A 19,335-nucleotide genomic window follows, 5' to 3' on the forward strand; every position below is an offset into this window, starting at 1 on the left:
ATAGTTTGAACTGGAAGGACTTATATAATGTACAGTTATATAATTTTTATTTAAGAATGTTTAGCTTTATGCAATAATTGATGTAATCATTGATGGAAATACAAACATAAAAAGCTAAAAAATGTAAGAGCATATTAATAACAAGCCTGAGCTATGGGTCAAGCATTGGTAATTAATATAAGCCTCTGTGTGGCAATTTGAGAAATGGCTGCCTGGTATTTGGGAACAGATGGTTGGAACAAGAAACTTTTTTTTACATTCTAGGGTGGAGAATTGGTGGGGTTCCAAGTCCTGAGTTTGGCTGCCTCCACTTGGAGAGGCTGGGTTCAGCTGTTATGTCAGTTGGAGTGTCTTGTGGGTGGAACCTGGCAGTTGGAGATCCTCAGGGGAGGGAGCAGGCCACTCATATACCTCCAGTGTCTTACAAATGCCTCACCAACAGATTGTCTTTACAAGGTTGCTTTCAAGCACATTACCTTTCCACACTTGGATCTGGACCTAGAAGACACTGATGACACTAACAGTTGGATCTAACCTCAAGAAATACAAGACTACATAGAGCCAGGCATGGTGTCACAATCGGTAATCTACATTTGGAAGGTACAGGAGACAAGAGGATCAAAAGTTCATGGTCATCAGCTACATAGTAATATGTTTTGTTTTGTTTTCCTTTGTTTCTTTTGGGGTTTCTGGGGGGGGTTGTTTTTGTTTTTGCCAACCCAGACTATGTGAAATTCTGTTTTTAAAACATATACTCTTTTCTTTCCCTCATATTCCGCATAGTCTCAAAAGAAATTTTGCTTTGTGAAGGATAATGCTAAGAGAATAAAAAGATGAATTACAACATATAGCAGGCTTTCTTGGACCACCAGCCCCCAAATCATGACATGGAGAGGTATTATTGATTATGAATGTTCAGCCTTATCTTACGCTGTCCCACTAGATCTTAAAACTTATTGTAACCTGTTTCTCTTCATCTACATTTTCCCTTGGGGCTTTTTTTAAACCTTTCTTTCATTCTGAATGTCCTACTTTTCTGTTTTCTCCATGTCTGGCTGCCTGGCAGCTGCATGGCTAACTAGCAGCTGGCTGGATGGCTGGCCCTTGGAGTCTTCCTTTTTTCCCTCATTCTCTCTTCTTATTAAGCCTAAATTCCTCCTCCTACTTGTTCTCTCTGATGGTCAGCCCCACCTATCCCTTTACTGCCTAGCTATTGGCTGTTCATCTTTTTATTAGACCAATCAGGTGCCTTAGGCAGGCAAGGTGAAATAAATGTAATACGTCTTTACTAGTTAAAGTAATATTCCTTAGCAACAACATGGAAGAAAATAATAGAAAACTGTGTATGTGGCAAAATTTCCCATATAAAATATATAAAAATCATAAGGTATAATACTAATAAAACAAAATTAAATATGAGAAAATAACTAAATAAACTCTTAAAGAGGATAAAAGGATGACAAAATGTGCACAAAATGTGTGTTGGTATCATAATTTTGATCATTACATAAATACAAATTAAAATGACCAGAAGGTATCAAAACACAAAGCTACTTTAGATTGATTTAAAAGTCTGACAATAGGGCTATGAAGTAATTCAGGGCTTCAGCATTTGCCTAGCATGTGTGCAATACTGGCTGAAATATGCAGTAACATTGAAAAAGAACAGACACAAAACTTCTGACAATACCAAGAGCTAAAGAGAAAGGCTGAATATCAGGAACCTTTAAGCAAGAACATGAACAATCAATCCAGAAACACTCCAAATTCTGTATAAATAAAAAATATAATCACTGGGTTAGGCAGTAAACCCAATCCTGGCATTCATCCCTGAGAAATGAAAATTAGTATTCATACAAAAATCAAAAAATAAATGCTCTAAATACGTATAATTACAATGGCTCAGATTTGAAAATGATGAAACTGTCTACCAATGTACAGGGGTTAAATGAAGTACCTGTATAATAATATACCACTACTCAGCTATATGAAGGAGCAGATGTTGGTGTAGACAACAACCTGGATCTCAAATACATCCAAGTCACTGAAAGAAGCCAGCATTGAAAGACTACATGTGATATGAAGCCATTTACATGAACTTATCAAAAAACAAAACTATAGCGATGATGATAGTGTTTGCCAGGCATTAGGGGTAGGCATAGCATATAAAGGAGTATCTTGAGAGATTGAGAAATGGTTCTTTATTTTAATTATAGTACTAGTTACAGAAAGCAATGCATGTGTTAAAATTCAAAGGAAACCACACACCAAAAAAGTCACTACAATAGTATAAAATTTCAAACATTAAACTTATAAAAAGACAAGTAATATAAATACATTTTAAGGAAAATGACAAAAATTAAAATCCATAAATGAAACAAAAGTAAGTACTGGAGATGTATGTGTCGGGGGAGGGTAGATGCATGTATTTTCACCAAGCCGATTGTGAGAATTGAAGCTGACAAAGCTAAAAATACAAATAAATGTAAATTCAAGTTAACTCAATTAAAAATGAACTGAAATACCTGACTAAGACATGACTCAAATGAGTATCTACAAAAGGCCATTAGGCTTATGAAAAAAAGTCCATCAAAATGAATTATTGAGGAAGTCTAAATTAAAACCACAGTGAGATGCTATCTTTAATCATGCAAGAATGAGGTTTTTCCAAAGAACAAAAATATAACAAGGGTTGAGAAAGTTGTATAGTAAGTAAAACCTTCCACACTATTGCATGTGAATGCAAATTAGTATGGCAATTATGGAAATATATATATATATATATATACATATATATATATATATATATATCTTCCTCAGAACATTAAAAATAGAACTACCCTAGTCCAGTCTGGCCTACATAGCAAGTTCTGAGACAGCAAGGATTAAATAGAGATGCCATGTCTCAAAAAAAATAACTATCCCATGATCCATCAGTCACCATTAAGGCATACATGCTATTTTTGACATTTACATTAATTAATTTTCATATAAGGTTAGCATTTTTTATGAGCATGCAAAGTAAAAGATTTCATTATGGGATTTGTGGGTGTGTTGTATGTATGTGTTTTGTGTGTATGCATACACTTCTGTACATGTGTGTAGAGGCAAGAGGTCATTCATTGCCAGAACGGGGTCTCCCCCTGAACCTGAACATTAAAGGCACCATGCTCTGTTTAGCCCCCATTTTAACATGGAAACTGGGGAGCTGGACTCAGGTTCACATGCCTGTGCAGTAAAAACTTAACTGAGTCATTTCCCCAACCTCACATTATGGGATTTTTCAGAGGGAATTTTTGTTGCTTTGCTTCCTCTACTCCCTTCCCCAACCTGCTTGCCCCCTTCCTCCTCCCGCTATTACTCTTCTGCTTTTATGTCACGTGCATACCATTACCTTTTTTTTTTTGCTTTTCTTCTTACCTCCACACATGCCCTTTAAAATGCCTCCTCCCCCTATTGTCTTTTATCTAGTTTATGACCTGTATCTACACACACACACACATTAAAAAACAGGATCCATATGAGAAACATGAGTATTCAACTTTCTTTTCTGGATTATTGGTTCAGATAAAAATGTCCAGTCCTTACATAGAGACACACAACTGTACAAATGTGCAGAGAGTGAGACCTTGGAACGCTCAGTCCTAATTGAGATGTCTCCATCAAATCCCTCCCCTCAGACCTCAAGGAGGTATAATGAAGAGGAGACAGAATGGAAGAGAAAGAGGGGATTGAGGACACCAAGAATACAAAGCCCTCTAAATGAACATGAGAAAAGCTCATATGACTTCAGAGAGACTGGCACAAGCCAGCCTGCACAGGTCTAAACCAGTTTGGGTCCCAGTGCTGAGAGGGGAAGTGGGCACAGCCCCCATCCCTAAGCCAGAAGCTATCTCCAGCTGACAACAGCTTGCAAAGGAAATATTAGGTCTCCCCAGCATAGTCTCACCGGGTAGATAGACCCCATTTCTGGGCAGGCTTCATGGCCAGTTGTAGAGAGCTAAAACAAAGGAACTTGATGGTATTTTTGGAGAGTTTTCTGTGTGTGTCGTAATACTTTGGACATTTTTTTCTTAGTGGTCTTTTGCTTGTATATTGTGGTTCTGGTTTTGTATTTTTATGGTGTGTGTGTGTCTGTCTGTTTGTCTGCCTGTTTGTCTACCTGACTGCCTGTGTGTTTCTAGTGCTTAGTCTCCTATTTGTCTGTTTATTTTCTAAAAGCCAGAAAAAGAAGGTGAAGTCAGATGGAAGGGAAGATGAGCATAATCTGGAAGGAGTTGCAGGAGGAGATCAGAAATATGATTGGAATATACTGCATAAAATTATTATTATTACTATAACTGTTACTATGAATTGGTTTTGAGACAGTTTCTCTGCGCAGCAGTCATGGCTGTCTTGGAACTCATTCTGGAGACCAGGGTGCCCTCAGATTCACAGAGATCCACCTGCCTTTGCCTCCCAAATGCTGGGATTAAAGGCGTGCGCCACCCAACCCAGCTGAAAAAATTATTTTCTTTTTTTTTAATGGTGTTTTTTTTAAAATATATATTTATTTATTAAGCCTGCAGGCCAGAAGAGGGCACCAGATCTCATTACAGATGGTTGTGAGCCACCATGTGGTTGCTGGGAATTGAACTCAGGACCTTCGGAAGAGCAGGCAATGCTCTTAACCACTGAGCCATCTCTCCAACCCCCAAAAATTATTTTCAATAGAAAATAATAGTTATTACTAATTCCATCTAGTTTTTTGCAAATGTCATGAATTTGTTTTTCATTATGGCTGGATAAAATTCCATTTTATCCCATTTTTGGTCATTTATCTGTTGATATACATCAACATATATGTTCTCACTCACATGTGAAATTTGAGCCAATGAAGTTTACAAAAGCAGAGAATAGCACCAATGGTACCAATGTATTTTTCTTACCTCTTAGATAAAATTTTGAGTTCCTTCCTCAAAAGTAAAACTATCAGGATTCTAACACCAATTCTATGCTGAGACTGGTAAGTAACTCAAGGTTTTAAAAAACATATCCAATATCTACACTTAACCAGTTGTAAATAAGCAAAATATAATTTAAAGGAAGCCAGTGTACCAGGCATTGTGTACATCATATAATCCCAGCACTTGACTGACAGAAGCCTAATCATGAATTCTAGGCCTGCCTGGGGCATAGAGCATCTTCTAGTCACCGTGCACTTCAAAGCGAGATCGTGGAGACCCTGTCTCAAAAGAAAAAAATATAGGAGCCACACAGGAAAGTATTCTTATTATCAAAAATTAATAAAAACAACTCATATAAGCCTTTAGATTCATGTGAAATTAAGAAGTTCTTTAATTTGTATAAATAAAATCTGGTAATATGATGCTATGTAGAGGATCTAATTGCCTATTTCAAGTATTTCAGGGTCAAGTTATATTATCATTTGTTGGTTCCAGACACAAAAAAAAATGCTTGTGAATCTAAAAAGAAAAAGGATATTTTCTTTCCTAATGAAACCAGAGCCATTCAATTGTTCCACAAATATTTATTAAGTATAGAATTATATAAACTAACAGGGGTCTTTTTGTTTGTTTTATTTGGAGAAATGGTCTCACTATGTATTCCAGGGTGCATTCAAAGTCCTTATCTTCCAGACTTTATCTCCCAAATGAACTGGGATTACAGGTATATGCCCCCATGCTTAGCATAAGCAGTGTTCTTGGTGTTAAATATACAACATTAAGCAAGGTAGTTTGCATTCTGGAACAAGTCTCTTAAGGGAGAAAGTGTAATGAAACTTTAACATTAAACAAGATTGTATGACACCATATTTTGCTACATGTTAATTCTCATTTCATTCTTCTGTACAAGACATTCAGAACAAGGATTCTCCTTACAAATTTCCTATCTACTATAGCAGAGTTTCACACATAAAGGTTGGATATTGGCCTCTGTCACCATCTAGTCAGATAATAAGATCCTGTGCTACAGTCCAGTGGCATTCAGGAGCAGGTAATTTCCACACAGGGGCTGACAATGCCTAGAATCATTTTTTGTTACTCAGCTACCGAGTGCCACTGTCATTACAGGGGTTGAAGCCAAGGTTCTTATGAAAGAGCCTACAATGCACAGGGAATCTACACAACAAAAGGTGTCGGCAGTACCAAGCTTGGGAAAGCCTCAGATAAGTAAAAGCAAATTAGCCTGGAAAGCTATCTCCTAGTTAAAAAAGGCAAACAGGAGATAGAGTGGATCCAGAGATTAGCAACTACAAGATGTTACTAGTAAGAGAAACCCTGTTTCAAAAAACCAAAAAAAAAGCTGTTACTAGCAAAGCTGCCTGGCACTCTAAATTGGTATGGGAATTACTGTAGCACACAAAGCACAGAGCAGAATCATTAGCGGATACGTTTTTTTGTGAATGACTGCTACAAGCTCTTCTCTCTGAGGCTTTATAAAATCAAAATCTTAATTCTCATTTTCATGAAACCCCTGTCTATTAGGCACAGAGCAGCACTAAATAGAAAATGGATTCCTTTTCCACTAACAGATATGTATTTGGTTTACTGAGTCTCACCTTCTGAAGCTTCACTTAAATTCTTAGTGATACTTGTCTTTTTATCCTATAAGATACTTCATTCCCCTGAAATGTAGCTTCCAAGGAAGAGGCAAACCAGACAGATGTGGCTTCTCTCTGTACTCTTGTGATCCATGCGGTTTTGTTTTCAAAATCAAACAAAAGACATTTCAAAAGAGAGATAGCAATAACATTTTATATTTTCTAAAAACTAGGGGGATTTTGAAAGTGTTCAACACATACAAAAAAAGACAAATGGTTGGAGATAGAAGATGTGCTCATCTTTTTGTGGCTGAACACAATGCACACTTGGATCAAAACATCACATGGTAAAATAAGACTATGAACCAACTTCTATGCCACTAAAAAAAATAATAGTTCTAAAATGAGCAATCAAAATCACATAATGGATTATACAGGACCAACTAACCATTTTTATTGTTTTATTTTTTAAATTAAAACATTAATTACATTGTCTTTCCCCTTTCCATGCACCCCCTTGAATTCATGACCTCTATTTTAATTGATAAATAAATAAATGTGTGTGCATGAGTGTGGTGTGTGTGTGTGTTTATGTGTGTGGTGTGTCTGTGTCCTACATATACAAATACAACCTGGGCATGGGCTGGCTGATGTTTGCAGCCCCTTCTAGCTGCTGAGAGTCAATGATTTGCAGAAATTCAAAAGAATAGCCTAAGTACCTTCACCTATCTTCGGATCTAATTTACATATTGGCCCTGTGCTTGATAGCATATGAAACCTGCAACAGCACTGACAGAACTTTCCCATTTTGGTCTATACCCTTGCCCTAGACAGCACTAATTAGCAATAAGAGGTTCTTCAAAAAAAGATACCTTTTTCAGTCTTACATAAACCAGGGATGTAGAGGATTTTTACTGGTGCCTCTGAAAACGTTTACTCGAGCCTAGGTACCGTGGAAAGCCCCTGTAATCCCAGCAATGAGAGATGAAGGCAGAAGGCTCAGAAGTACAAATTCACCCTTAGCAACAAAGGAATCTGAGACCAGTCTCAGCTGTCTCAAAAATAATAGATCTAGAAAGGAAGCCTCAGAGAAGAGAATAGGACTGTTCATAAAAGAGGAAGTCCCATAATGGAGGAACTTCCGGTGGAGAATGTACACCCCAGAAACCAGGAAAGGAGCCCAAGAGAGTCCAGATTCCAGCCAAGAAGCAGACCATGGTCTGGTTAGAACCAAACTGAAAACATACATCCCGTGTCTGTCCTTATACATTTATATGTTTTGTTTCTTCCTTTGATTTTTGTTCCCAGAAAGCAAAATACTATGTAATACTACAAACTGCTTAGGGTGGCTGCAGAGAGCGAATGACCGTGTGCTGGGAGGTAACGTTGAAAGGTCTAAGTTTATGTGAGACAATATATTTCAAGAAACAAGATTTAAATTGCTTCCTTACCCCACGGTACTGGCTTTCATTGAAAATCTGAGGTGGCAGGGGGTACCCTGTGGCTGGTCTACTGTTCTCAGGCACGTTTTCTCTCATCCACTTCCGATTCTCTTCATTAGCTGCAATATCTTTTTCTTCAAATCCTATTTTGTTGGCTTCTAAGAAACCAAGCACATCTTGCTGTTTCTTCTTAATCTAGAGCCAAAGGGGAGGGGGAAATTGACACTGTTTAGCAAGTAACATTTATTCTTTTTCTTTTTTTTTGGACTCAACAGTTTTTTTAAGAATGTATATGTATATTCAAATCACATAAGCATGCAATAACAATTAATGAACAGAGAGGCCGTGAATTGGAAGGAGAGTGGAGGGAATTTGTGAGCTTGTTTGGCGGGAGGGAAGGGAAGGAAGCAATGTAAAACAAAAATGACAATGTCTTAAGAAAAAGCAATGATATCATACTAAGAGGCAAAAAAAAAGTCTACCTTTCAATTCTAGTGAGAGACATTTCTACAAAGTCAATGCTTCTGAGCCCACAGACATGAATTTAGACAGAGATCAAACGTGCAGTGCAGAAGATACACTTGCCATCAACACTGACTTATTGATGCTGTCTCACAAGTGAAGATCCTGCAGGTCTTCTTATCCGTCTAACTGGCTCCTTTTTGCTTGGAAACTTTCCATGTCAAATAACACTGATCTAACTCTCGCTCTGCATATCACTAACTGCACCTTCATCAGCAGAAATGACTCCATGTGCCTCAGAATCACTCAAGCCTCGCTTTTATGGTTCAGACCAAAATCTATAACACAGAAGACCTAAGCCTGCCTGTATACTAAGTTTATAGCATAACCTGTACTACTCATTAGTTCATAGTCTGTGCTACCTCATTAAATGATTACGTAGAGATTACGTGTTTGTTTTATCGCCTTATCACACCAAGGTAATACTTCCTAGGTTTCCCCTATGAAATGCATTTGAGAGCCTGACTTCATATACCTATGCTCATACAACTATGTTTAAAGCCACTTCTTAACATACTTGGACTATATAAAGAATATGTAAGAAAAAGATTTTATGGAATAATACTCAAAGGACACACGAGGCAGAAGCATTTCAAAAACCTCAATCAATATCTATTATAAAGTAGTCGTCCACGCAATGGAAACGACAATGTGGAAGAAAAAAATCTCACATGCAAAGCCCTTCTCAATTCACATCTCACTCCTGGATGTGTGTGGACATGCAGGGGTTATATTTTGGTCCAAAGTATTTGTGATTATGGCTACATAATTCATTTCAAATAACAAAACCCAAGAAAAGTTTCTCAATTTACTCCAGTAGAAATTAGAATTTCCGGTCCCTATTTAGGTGGATACTAAAAGTCCTTTTAAAAAGACCAATTCTTTCCCAATAAAATGTACCACACAGTTAATTTTTCTAATAGTACTATTTCTTCACTGATATACAAAATTAAACTTTCATTTCTACATGGAACACTTGAAGAAAAACTATGACTGACAGTCAATAAGTACAAGCATCTAGTGCACTAATATACTCGCAGGAAGGCTCAATGCAGTGGCTTCCAACCGTTGCCACATAACTGGGGAGTTCGGGCAACATGAAATGTATCAAGTAATTTGTGAACTCTTAGCCTATTTCTAGATGTCAGTAGATATAAAATGTGGTACTTTCAGGAACCTAGAATGTCAACAATAAGAATTAGCCAGCCCTGGCAGATTATCATCTGAAACTATTCCTAGCAATTACTGAATAGTATGTATTCCTTAGATCCATCTTTAGTGATGAACAAAGCACTTTACCAGAGTCTCTATGTCTAAAGAAAAGCAGCAAAGATAACCCCTGCATATTACAATCTACTGGGAGAGCTAAGACATAGACATAAGCTCAACTGTAACACACTGAGCTGCTAAGAGAACAGTGCAGGATGGTTAAGTGAGAAGTGGCCAGGGAATGACAAAGCTATGAGAAACCGAGAGCAAACACTAGGAGCTATTATCGGTGCCTTTAGGCAAAATGTAATAACCGCAGCACCAATGAAAGAGTCTCTACCTGGCTTCACGTTTTTAGTCAAAGAAGGTGAACTTAGTAAAGATGAATAGAACTGGGGTTTGGAAGAGCAATTGCCTTGCAAGCACTGGCTTCTAAATTTTTACCGAGAAACGGAGTCTTTTTTAAAAAGCTGAGCTTGAAAGAGTTGGCTTTTTGGATGGAGCCTATTCCCTATGGTGGGATGCCTTGCTCAGCCTTGATACAGGGGGGAGGGCCTTGGTCCTGCCTCAACTCTGGATGCCAGACTTTGTTGACTCCCAAAGGGAGGTTTTACCCTTTCCGAGGAGTGGATGGGAGGTTGGGTGGGGGAAGGTGGAGGGAACAGGAGTGGGGGAGGGAGGGGGAACTGTAGTTGATTTGTAAAAAAAAAAAAAATGCTGAGCATGATGGCACTCACATGTGATCCCTGGGGCTCACTCGTCTATTTGTGAAATATGAGACAGTGTGGGACCGCTCTTAAAAACAAGGCTGACAGGGAAAACACACACACACACTGGACAGCTATGAAAATTTAGCCCCAAAGTGACAACACACTGCACTTAAACCAAAGGTAATGTGCTCCATTTGTGTTACTACATTTCTTAAAAATGACTCAAATCTACAAATGAATAACAATGAATAGTTAATAAACAATTGAATAAATAATAAACAAACAATTGTGTGGTTAAATATTTGGTCTTTCTCAAACAAATTCAAATTTGTAACAGTCAACTCCCTCATCTACAAATTCAGATATAAAATTTTCTCTAGTTGGTTTTGTTTGTTCTCAGGAAGGGCAACCCAACAACAAAATGTCTGTCTTTGCCTACCTGTGCTAAGGGTTTAAGGGTGCATGGAAATGAAAGAACGGAAGTAAGAGCTCCCTTTCCTCGCTTGGTTCACTGCATTTTCAAAGTACTCAGGTCACAATCAGCCATGTAAATAAAACCCACAATGCATACTGGTTTACAACAATGCAACAATTCTGAGGGAAGGTGAGTAGTAAGAATTCCCCTATGCCAAGAGCAAGCCAATTAGCAAGCTAAGGGTTTCACTGAGCGACTCTGCTTCAGTGACGAGGGTAGAGGAGAACAGATGAGGATGAGTCCCAACAGCCACATCAGGCCTCTACATGCATGCACACACATGTGCATGTGTGCCTACACTCGGCCAAAAATATGTGAAAACACATATGCACCCCACACATAAACAAACACACAAAATAGATGAATATGAGAGCTAGGGAGGGAGGGAGGAAGGGAGGGAAGGAAGGAGGGAGGGAAGGAGGGAGGGAGGGGGAGGGAGGGAGGGAAAGAAAGAAAGAAAGAACTCATGTGTTCAGGCAGAGTGGTCCATACCTATAATTCCATCACTTAAGGATGCTGAGCCAAAGGATCACTGGATTCTGAGGCTAGCCTGGGTTAGCAGTTGGGATTTTTGCCTAGAATTCTCACTGTATAAATTCTAAATGCCATGTGGTAAAGGTACAGAAAATGCTTTGCTATGTAATTCCAAGAAGTAATTCCTAAGTCTTTCTTTATTATTATTCTTTATTGATGGTCATTTAAGACGGGAGACTACTACTTTACTGTGGAACAATCATTGTACACTGTAAATATGTAATTGTTCTCCTTGTTAATAAAAAGCTGATTGGTTGATAGCTAGGCAGGATTTTGGGGGCACAGAGAATGCTAGGAAGATGGAGGGCAGAGTCACAGAAGTTGCCAGGCAGACGAAAAGAAAGGAGGACATGCAGAAGAGGTAAAAGCCATGAACTTTGGGGCAGCACATGGATTAGTAGAAATGGGCTAATTTAAATTGTAAGAGCTAGTTCGTAATAAGTCTGAGCTATTGGTTGAGCATTTATAATTAATATCAAGTCTCCCTGTCTGTTATTTGGGAACTGGTGGGTGGGAAAGTAAAGTCCGCCTACATTGCTTGCCCCCACTAATGCCATTCTAACATATTCATCCAACTTCATTCCCTGTGTGAAGATCTCTCTCAGTAGGATCTCTACAGTCTCCTTCTAACTTCAAGAAGTCTACTTTACCTAACATGGAGCAGTCCCACCATATCCACATAGCATTAGGCTCCTGCTCATCACTGAGACTGTAGATAAGATTGAGTTTTCATATACTCTATTTTTTTCTGGAATGTGCATAACCATAATAAAGTGTAGGTTATACATTAGGCACAGTAGAGAGTAATAAGAATTAATTATAAAATATAACCATTACAACAATATAATAAAAGTTATATAAATGTGCTCTCTTTCACCTAGCACACCCAAAGGGTAGTGCATAGAGCATGGGTGTGCTGGACAGAGATTGCTCACACCCTGGCTGAGCAAACAGGATGGCATGAGATCTCATCACATTACCCTGGATAGCAATTTAAATTTTATGAGATATTATTTCTGGATCCATCAATATTTCGGACTGTGGCTCGTCACAAATAGCTAGAAAATAAAATCATAGAAAGTAGGGGGGCTATTGGTGACGGTGTTTGCCAATCATTTCATACATTGATGTTATAGTCCTTTGGTGAGCTGATAAGGCACCTGGGCATAGGTAACATGCCTTTAACTTCTCTCTTCCAATGTACTTAGTGCATGGGTTTGGTAATAACAAAGTTAATGGGGTTTTTTTTGTTTTGTTTTTTTGTTTTGTTTTGTTTTGTTGGTTTTTTTTTTTTTTGATTTTTCGAGACATGGTTTCTCTGTAGCTTTTTGGTTCCTGTCCTGAAACTAGATCTTGTAGACCAGGCTGGCCTCGAACTCAGAGAGATCCACCTGCCACTGCCTCCTGAGTACTGGGATTAAAGGCATGTGCCTCCACCGCCCGGCACAAAGTTAATGTTAAGTACTTAATTATCTACTATAATTTTACTCTAGGTTCAAGCACAACCAAACAGCATGCTTTTATTTTTTTAATTTAAATCAAATTTAATTTGCAAATTATCTTCAATTCACAGAAATAGAGTTCCCATTCATCTGATACTCAGTTTCCACTATTACTGACATCTCACCTTGAAGAAGTACATCGGTCATTAAGTAAAGACTAGTCAGATTAGACATCACCACTTTTTCCTATAATGCCATGTTTCTGCTCCCTTTCAGGACAACATATTATATTCAGTCACCATGCCTCCTTAGTTTCCTTTGTGACAGTTTCTCAGACAATTTTCCCCACTATTGTGGCAATTGTGCAGCACACTGGTCAGATATAAAGGATGAACAGCTTTCTCATTCAACCACTCCACAGCACACCTGCTAAGAACAGAACTTACTAGGGAGGTACTGACTTTGATTGCTTGGTAAGTCGAATTTTGTGGAGGCCCAAAAATGTGAGTTTATTTCCACCTTGTTTAAAGGTCAGAGAGTTTGAGGTTGCTCAAAGTTGTTGACAAGTGTGGCTACGCACCCTGACCTAGGGTGTAGTTACTTGGTGTTTTGGACATTAAGATGGCCCATACTGGTAGATCCACTCCACCCTGATCAGAGATCAGAGAAGGCAAGCATAATTCTAATCCTCCTTTTGAAGAATCAGAGGAGGTTTGACCTAGGGAGTGGCTGCCTTCAGAATACTTGGTCTAGGATGGGTTCACTGCCTAAACAACAGAATACTTTTCTCAAGAATAAATGACTTGATGTCTCACGTTTGAAGCAATTAACTGTTCTAGTTGCATTTTGTATCATGTTAAAGCAGCCTTTTGTCTTCTCTCCCTGTTGTACTGGGGTATAAAAGTGTATGAAATATTAAGTGGGGGGCACATTTCAGTGTTCACTGGAGCTCCCCTCGTACTATCGCATCTGTTTCATTATTTTCACTCACGTGCTCATTCTCCTATTTTTCTAATCCCCATGGCCTTACCCTGGTAAGTGGTATGCTTGTTGAAGTTGACTCCCCACAGGGTTCTTCCTGACTTTTTCCTTTTCCATATTGTGTACTTTCACCCTTTCCACACTATGTATTTGGAAGTTAGTAAGAACAGCCTACACTCGAATAAAGAATTCTAAAACTCCAACTTCATAGTGAAAATCTGACAGTACTTCTCAGTCAGAGAGCCTGGGAAATTCGAGAAATATCTGCTGGCTATAATTAGCAACATATAAAAGATTACTGTAAAGTGATATACATCCATCTTTGAGGATAAATATGGTGGCTTTCTCATAATTCAGTTTTTATTTGAAAATGTGTCTTCAGCTGGGTGATGGTAGTGCACACCTTTAATCCCAGCACGTGAGATACAGAGGCAGGTGGATTTAAAGTAAGTTGGAGGCCAGCCTGGTCTACAAAGTGAGTTCCAGGACACCTAGGACTATTACACAGAAAAACCCTGTCTCAATTTTGCATACAAATGGATGGAAATAGAAAACACTATCCTGAGTGAGGTAAGCCAGACCCAAAAAGAGGAACATGGGATGTACTCACTGATATTTGGTTTCTAGCCATAAATAAAGGACATTGAGCTTATAATTCATGTTCCTTAGAGAAGCTAAATAAGAAGGTGAATCCAAAGACAAACACATAGGCATCCTCATGAATATTAACCTTCATCAGGCGATGAAAGGAGACAGAGACAGAGACCCACATGGGAGCACCGGACAGAAATCTCAAGGTCCAAATCAGGAGCAGAAGGAGACGGAGCACGAGCAAGGAACTCAGGACCACGAGGGGTGCACCCACACACTGAGACAATGGGGATGTTCTATTGGGATCTCACCAAGGCCAGCTGGCCTAGGTCTGAAAAAGCATGGGATAAATCCGGACTAGCTGAATATAGCGGAAAATGAGGAATACTGAGAATTCAAGAACAATTGCAGTGGGTTTTTGATCCTACTGCACGTACTGGCTTTGTGGGAGCCTAGGCAGTTTGGATGCTCACCTTACGAGACCTGGATGGAGGTGGGCAGTCCTTGGGCTTCCCACAGGTCAGGGAACCCTGATTGCTCTTCGAGCAGATGAGGGAGGGGGACTTGATCGGGGGAGGGGGAGGGAAATGGGAAGCGGTTGTGGGGACGAGGCAGAAATCCTTAATAAATAAATAAATTTAAATAAATAAATAAAAATAAAAAAAAACAAAAAAATGTGTGTTCAAAAAAAATCCTTGGATTAAACACCTCAGATATCATATTAATCAAATTAGAGTGACTGGTCTAATTAGAAACATTCGTTTATATTAGCAGAGTTTAGTTATGCCTCAGTCACCTTTTTCAGTATAAGCTACTCCACCTATTCTTGAAGTAGTGCTGCCTGTGAAATGCAAACTATGCCAACCTACATTCCTTTTAAGCCAACATACATTCCTTCTAGCAAGACTTCTTGTACACAGAGAGATACTGGTAATGATCACTGTTTGCATACTGATTTTCCTCCATTCTTATATTTCCCAAAATAACACTTGCAAGTCCTAGAACAAAACTGATGAAAAGTGTGCACCTTCCCACATCCCCAGAGTTCTATAAAGTCCCTAAATTCTAACACAGTCCACATCAAGGAGATTGAAGCTGTTCTAAGCAAAAATACAGAAAGCATAAAGTCCAAAAGCTTTGCAAGATTTAGAGCTTCTTGTCTTAAAAGCGATGATTTCACTTGACTAGAGAGAAACTTTGGACTATCAGAAAGTGTTCCCTGCTATTATTTCCAAACTGACCAGATTTCAAGTTGCAGCTATTCAAAAAACCCTTGGAGAAATGAAAGAAATGGCTCCGTAGTTAGTACTACTGGCTCCTCTTGCAGAGGTCCTGAGTTCATGCCCCAGCACCCATATGGTGGCTCAAAACCACAAGTAACTCAAGTTCCAGGTGGAGATCCAACACCTTCTTCTGGACTCCAAAGATGCCAGGCAGTCATGTAGTGCACAGACACACATGCATGCAAAAGACCCATACACATAAAATAAACCAAAATAAAAAGTAAATTGTTTGGAATCGGATTTGGCTTCTTATTCCGATCAATACTAGTCATCATTGTAAATAGCAATTAAGTGAAAGTTAACATAGCTAGTGCTTCATATGTATTTTTTTGCTAGATCTTCACACTACCCTGTAGTGTAGATATCCTGATTTTCACATTATGGATTAGATTAGTGAGGTTCAAAGAGGTTAAGGAAATTTACCAAAATTCATAAAACGAGTACATGACAGAACTAAAACTCAAATTTAGGTATCCTTTAACAACAAATCTTACACTATTTCACTACATTTGCCAGTCTGTTGAAGGAGCTGCATGCTGCATTCCTGCAGCCCAGCTCCCAGCCACCAGCTAGCTTTACCCGAAATAACAACACACAAACTGTATTCATTTAAACTGCTTGGCCCACTAGCTCTAACCTCTAACTGGCTAATTCTCATATTTTGATTAACCCATCTCTAATAATCTGTGTGGCTTACCAGGAAAGATTCAGCATGTCTGACCTGGCGGCTGGCTACATCGTGTCTGCTCTGGAGAGCAGAAGCATGGCGTCTTTTTGAGGCGTCTTACCTCACTTCCTCTTCCTCCCAGCATTCTGTTCTGTTTACTCCACCCACCTATGTTCTAACCTATCAGGGCCAAGCAGTTTCTTTATTAATTAACCAATGACCTTCCTCCATCATCAGTCTTCTCTCATTTTACCTTCTACATTTATTTTCTTAAGAAATTCTTAGGCCAGCAATATGACTTATTAGGTAGATACTTGCAGCCACGCCAGACAGACTGAGTTTGATTCTCAGGTCCCACATGGTGGAGAGAATCAATCTCCACACGCTGTTCTCTGATATTTACAGATGCATGATAGGTGGATAGATAGATAGATAGATAGATAGATAGATAGATAGATGATAGATTACACTCAGAGGGCAAAGGCAAGTAGATCTCTATGAGTTCAAGGCCAGCCTGGTCTATGAGAGCTACTTTTAGGGCAGGCTTCAAAACTACAGAGGAAACCCTGCCCCAGACAAAAACAAACAAACAAACAAAAAGAAAAAAAATCTTATAAAGAGTAATACTCCCTGACATAGCGGCATGCAAGTGATAGTCCCAGGTACTTGAGAAACTGAAGGATGACAACCGCATGAGCCTAGGACTTGAGACCAGCCTGGCAGCATAGTGGGAGACACTATCCCAAAGGTAATAGTTTTTTATGTGTTCTTTTTATATGTTAATTGCAAATTCAATATATAGAGTTTAATTTTATTGTTCAAATGACGATGTGCCAAATGAACAAATTTTCATAGCATTCAAATTTTTTTTAAAAAAAAATCTGAAATACACACTTCCAACTCAGGATCCTCTAATGGTAGAAAGGGTTCAATATTTGACCTGTCTGGTAATGTTATAGGATTACCAGTTAATTGAAAATGTTACTTTTAAGTACAATTTAGGCCTCAATGTCACTTACTGCTTTTATACAATAAAAAATAGCATAGCGTCTGCAGTAGTGGCACAAACCTTTAATCCCAGCACCCGGGAGGCAGAAGCAGGCAGATCTCTGTGATTTGGAAGCCAGCCTGGTTTACAGAGTGAGTTCCAGGACAGCCAGGGCTGTTACACAGAGAACCCTTGTCTCAAAAAATCAAAACCAAAAAAATAAATAAATAGAATCAAATAATAATAACAATTTTAGAACCTGAGGGAAATTATAATTATAAAATACAAATCCTAAACTAATCCATGATTTTAAGGGCTCTAACCAGCCCTTAATCCAAGTCTGGCATGACGCTGCTTCAGGGAAGTAGATGAACTAAGACTAGAATGATAAGGGGAAAGCCCAGCTACGCTGAATGAGCTAGCACTAGGCTGTGCGCATCGGGTCCCTTTTGGCACTGCACCACATGTAAGCTCGCTATAAAGTATAATGTGATAATTACTATTTATCAAGCATTTCCTATGAACCAGGCACTGTGATAAGCTCTTTCCATGTTTATTTTATTTTATTCTCACCATAATCTTCTGAAGCAGCTGGTATTATTTTCATTCCAGACAGTCTGACAAAGAAACTAATGCTAAGATGGATTAAGGAACTTGTTCCAAATCACATACTTGTCCAATCTCTGCCAGAGTAAAAATCACCACTTAGAAACTAAGTATACAGAATAACAAATAATGTACTGCCATGCTTGGTGCCTCCCGCTAATTAGATCATCTGTTGACTTACTGAAGTTGTCTTGAGCACAGATGTGGCTCATAATAATGTTTGTATCATTCTTCATTTCAAAGCCTGGTCTAAAGTAACAGCAAGAAAACCTGGAGATCATTCGTAGTGTCATTTCTGTTTATTTTTGAGATTGGAATTTAATTACAACATTTTTCTCTTTAAGATTTTTGTTGTTGCTGCTCTCGTTTTGCAGTGCTGAGGATCCAACTCGGGGTCTCATGGACCATATGCAAGTATTCTATCACTGAAGCACGTCACTATCCCTTACTGTATTTTTTTTGAGACAGGGTATCAATACATGGTCCACACTGACCTCCAACGTATGAACTTCATGCCTCAGTCTCCTGAGTCCTGGCATTAGAGACATGTACCACCATTCCCCAGCTCCCCAAGACATTTGTGCACAGTGTTAGTGGCTTGTGCCTATCGGTTTCTGCAGGAAATGGATGTCCTATGAATCATATTGCCTGCATATAAAGCCATCTCTTTTGAAATCTTTTTCATGGGCAAGGACAAATGCAAATGTAAAATGAAGAGCATTGTGACATGCTTCCATAAAAGTGTCACTGACTTATGACTACACCAGACGACAGGAAATGACTAGGCAGAGGAAATAGGGTTAACAGGTGCCCTAGGCTATTCTTGCAACTCTGGGAATATTCTTAAAGAAAAACCCTTCCTTCAAATGAATCACACTGTTAGCAGCAACTATGAAAGCTCAATAATTGGAGCCACTGCTATTCTAACATTACAGATCTTCCCATTCAAAAATTCTGGACTAGTGCTGCACAAAGATATTTAAAATAAACCTGCTCATCTCAGCTCCCACTCTCCTGCCTTAATCACTATTATTAAGAACTCAGCAGAATGGTTTTCTGTGTAGATTTCAATCCTCTTTAGGAGAATAGCATCATGATAATAGAAGAAAGGGAATTTGAATGGTTATAGGAGCACTAAGAACAACAAAATAATGATCTTCTTTAAAAAAAAGGCTTTTCATCTTATCCCTTTCTCTATGTAACAGATTCCAGCAGCAAGGAAACTGTGTCCTAAGGTCACTTCCTGCTAATGCTGCAGGGCGTCTAACTCCGGTCAGACAAAGTCACCAGGCAGCCTTCCCATATAAGGATAAGCAAAAACACAAATCCTTAACAGCTGAT

At 38.7% G+C, this 19,335-nt stretch overlaps 1 protein-coding gene across 1 annotated transcript in view; it reads right to left on the reverse strand.

The window, feature by feature from the left end:
• LOC121445258 (SH3 domain-binding glutamic acid-rich-like protein) overlaps positions 1 to 19,335 on the reverse strand; it is an 80,694-nt gene that overhangs the window by 10,372 nt on the left and 50,987 nt on the right. Inside the window, exon 2 of the mRNA XM_041647299.1 lies at positions 7,996 to 8,181. Within this exon, the coding sequence (XP_041503233.1) occupies positions 7,996 to 8,181 (186 nt within the window). The remainder of the gene's footprint in view (positions 1 to 7,995; positions 8,182 to 19,335) is intronic.

This window comes from Microtus oregoni, unplaced genomic scaffold (genome assembly GCF_018167655.1).
Source record: "Microtus oregoni isolate MIOR12 unplaced genomic scaffold, Mior012 000169F_ref0000294, whole genome shotgun sequence".
NCBI classification, from domain to species: domain Eukaryota; kingdom Metazoa; phylum Chordata; class Mammalia; order Rodentia; family Cricetidae; genus Microtus; species Microtus oregoni.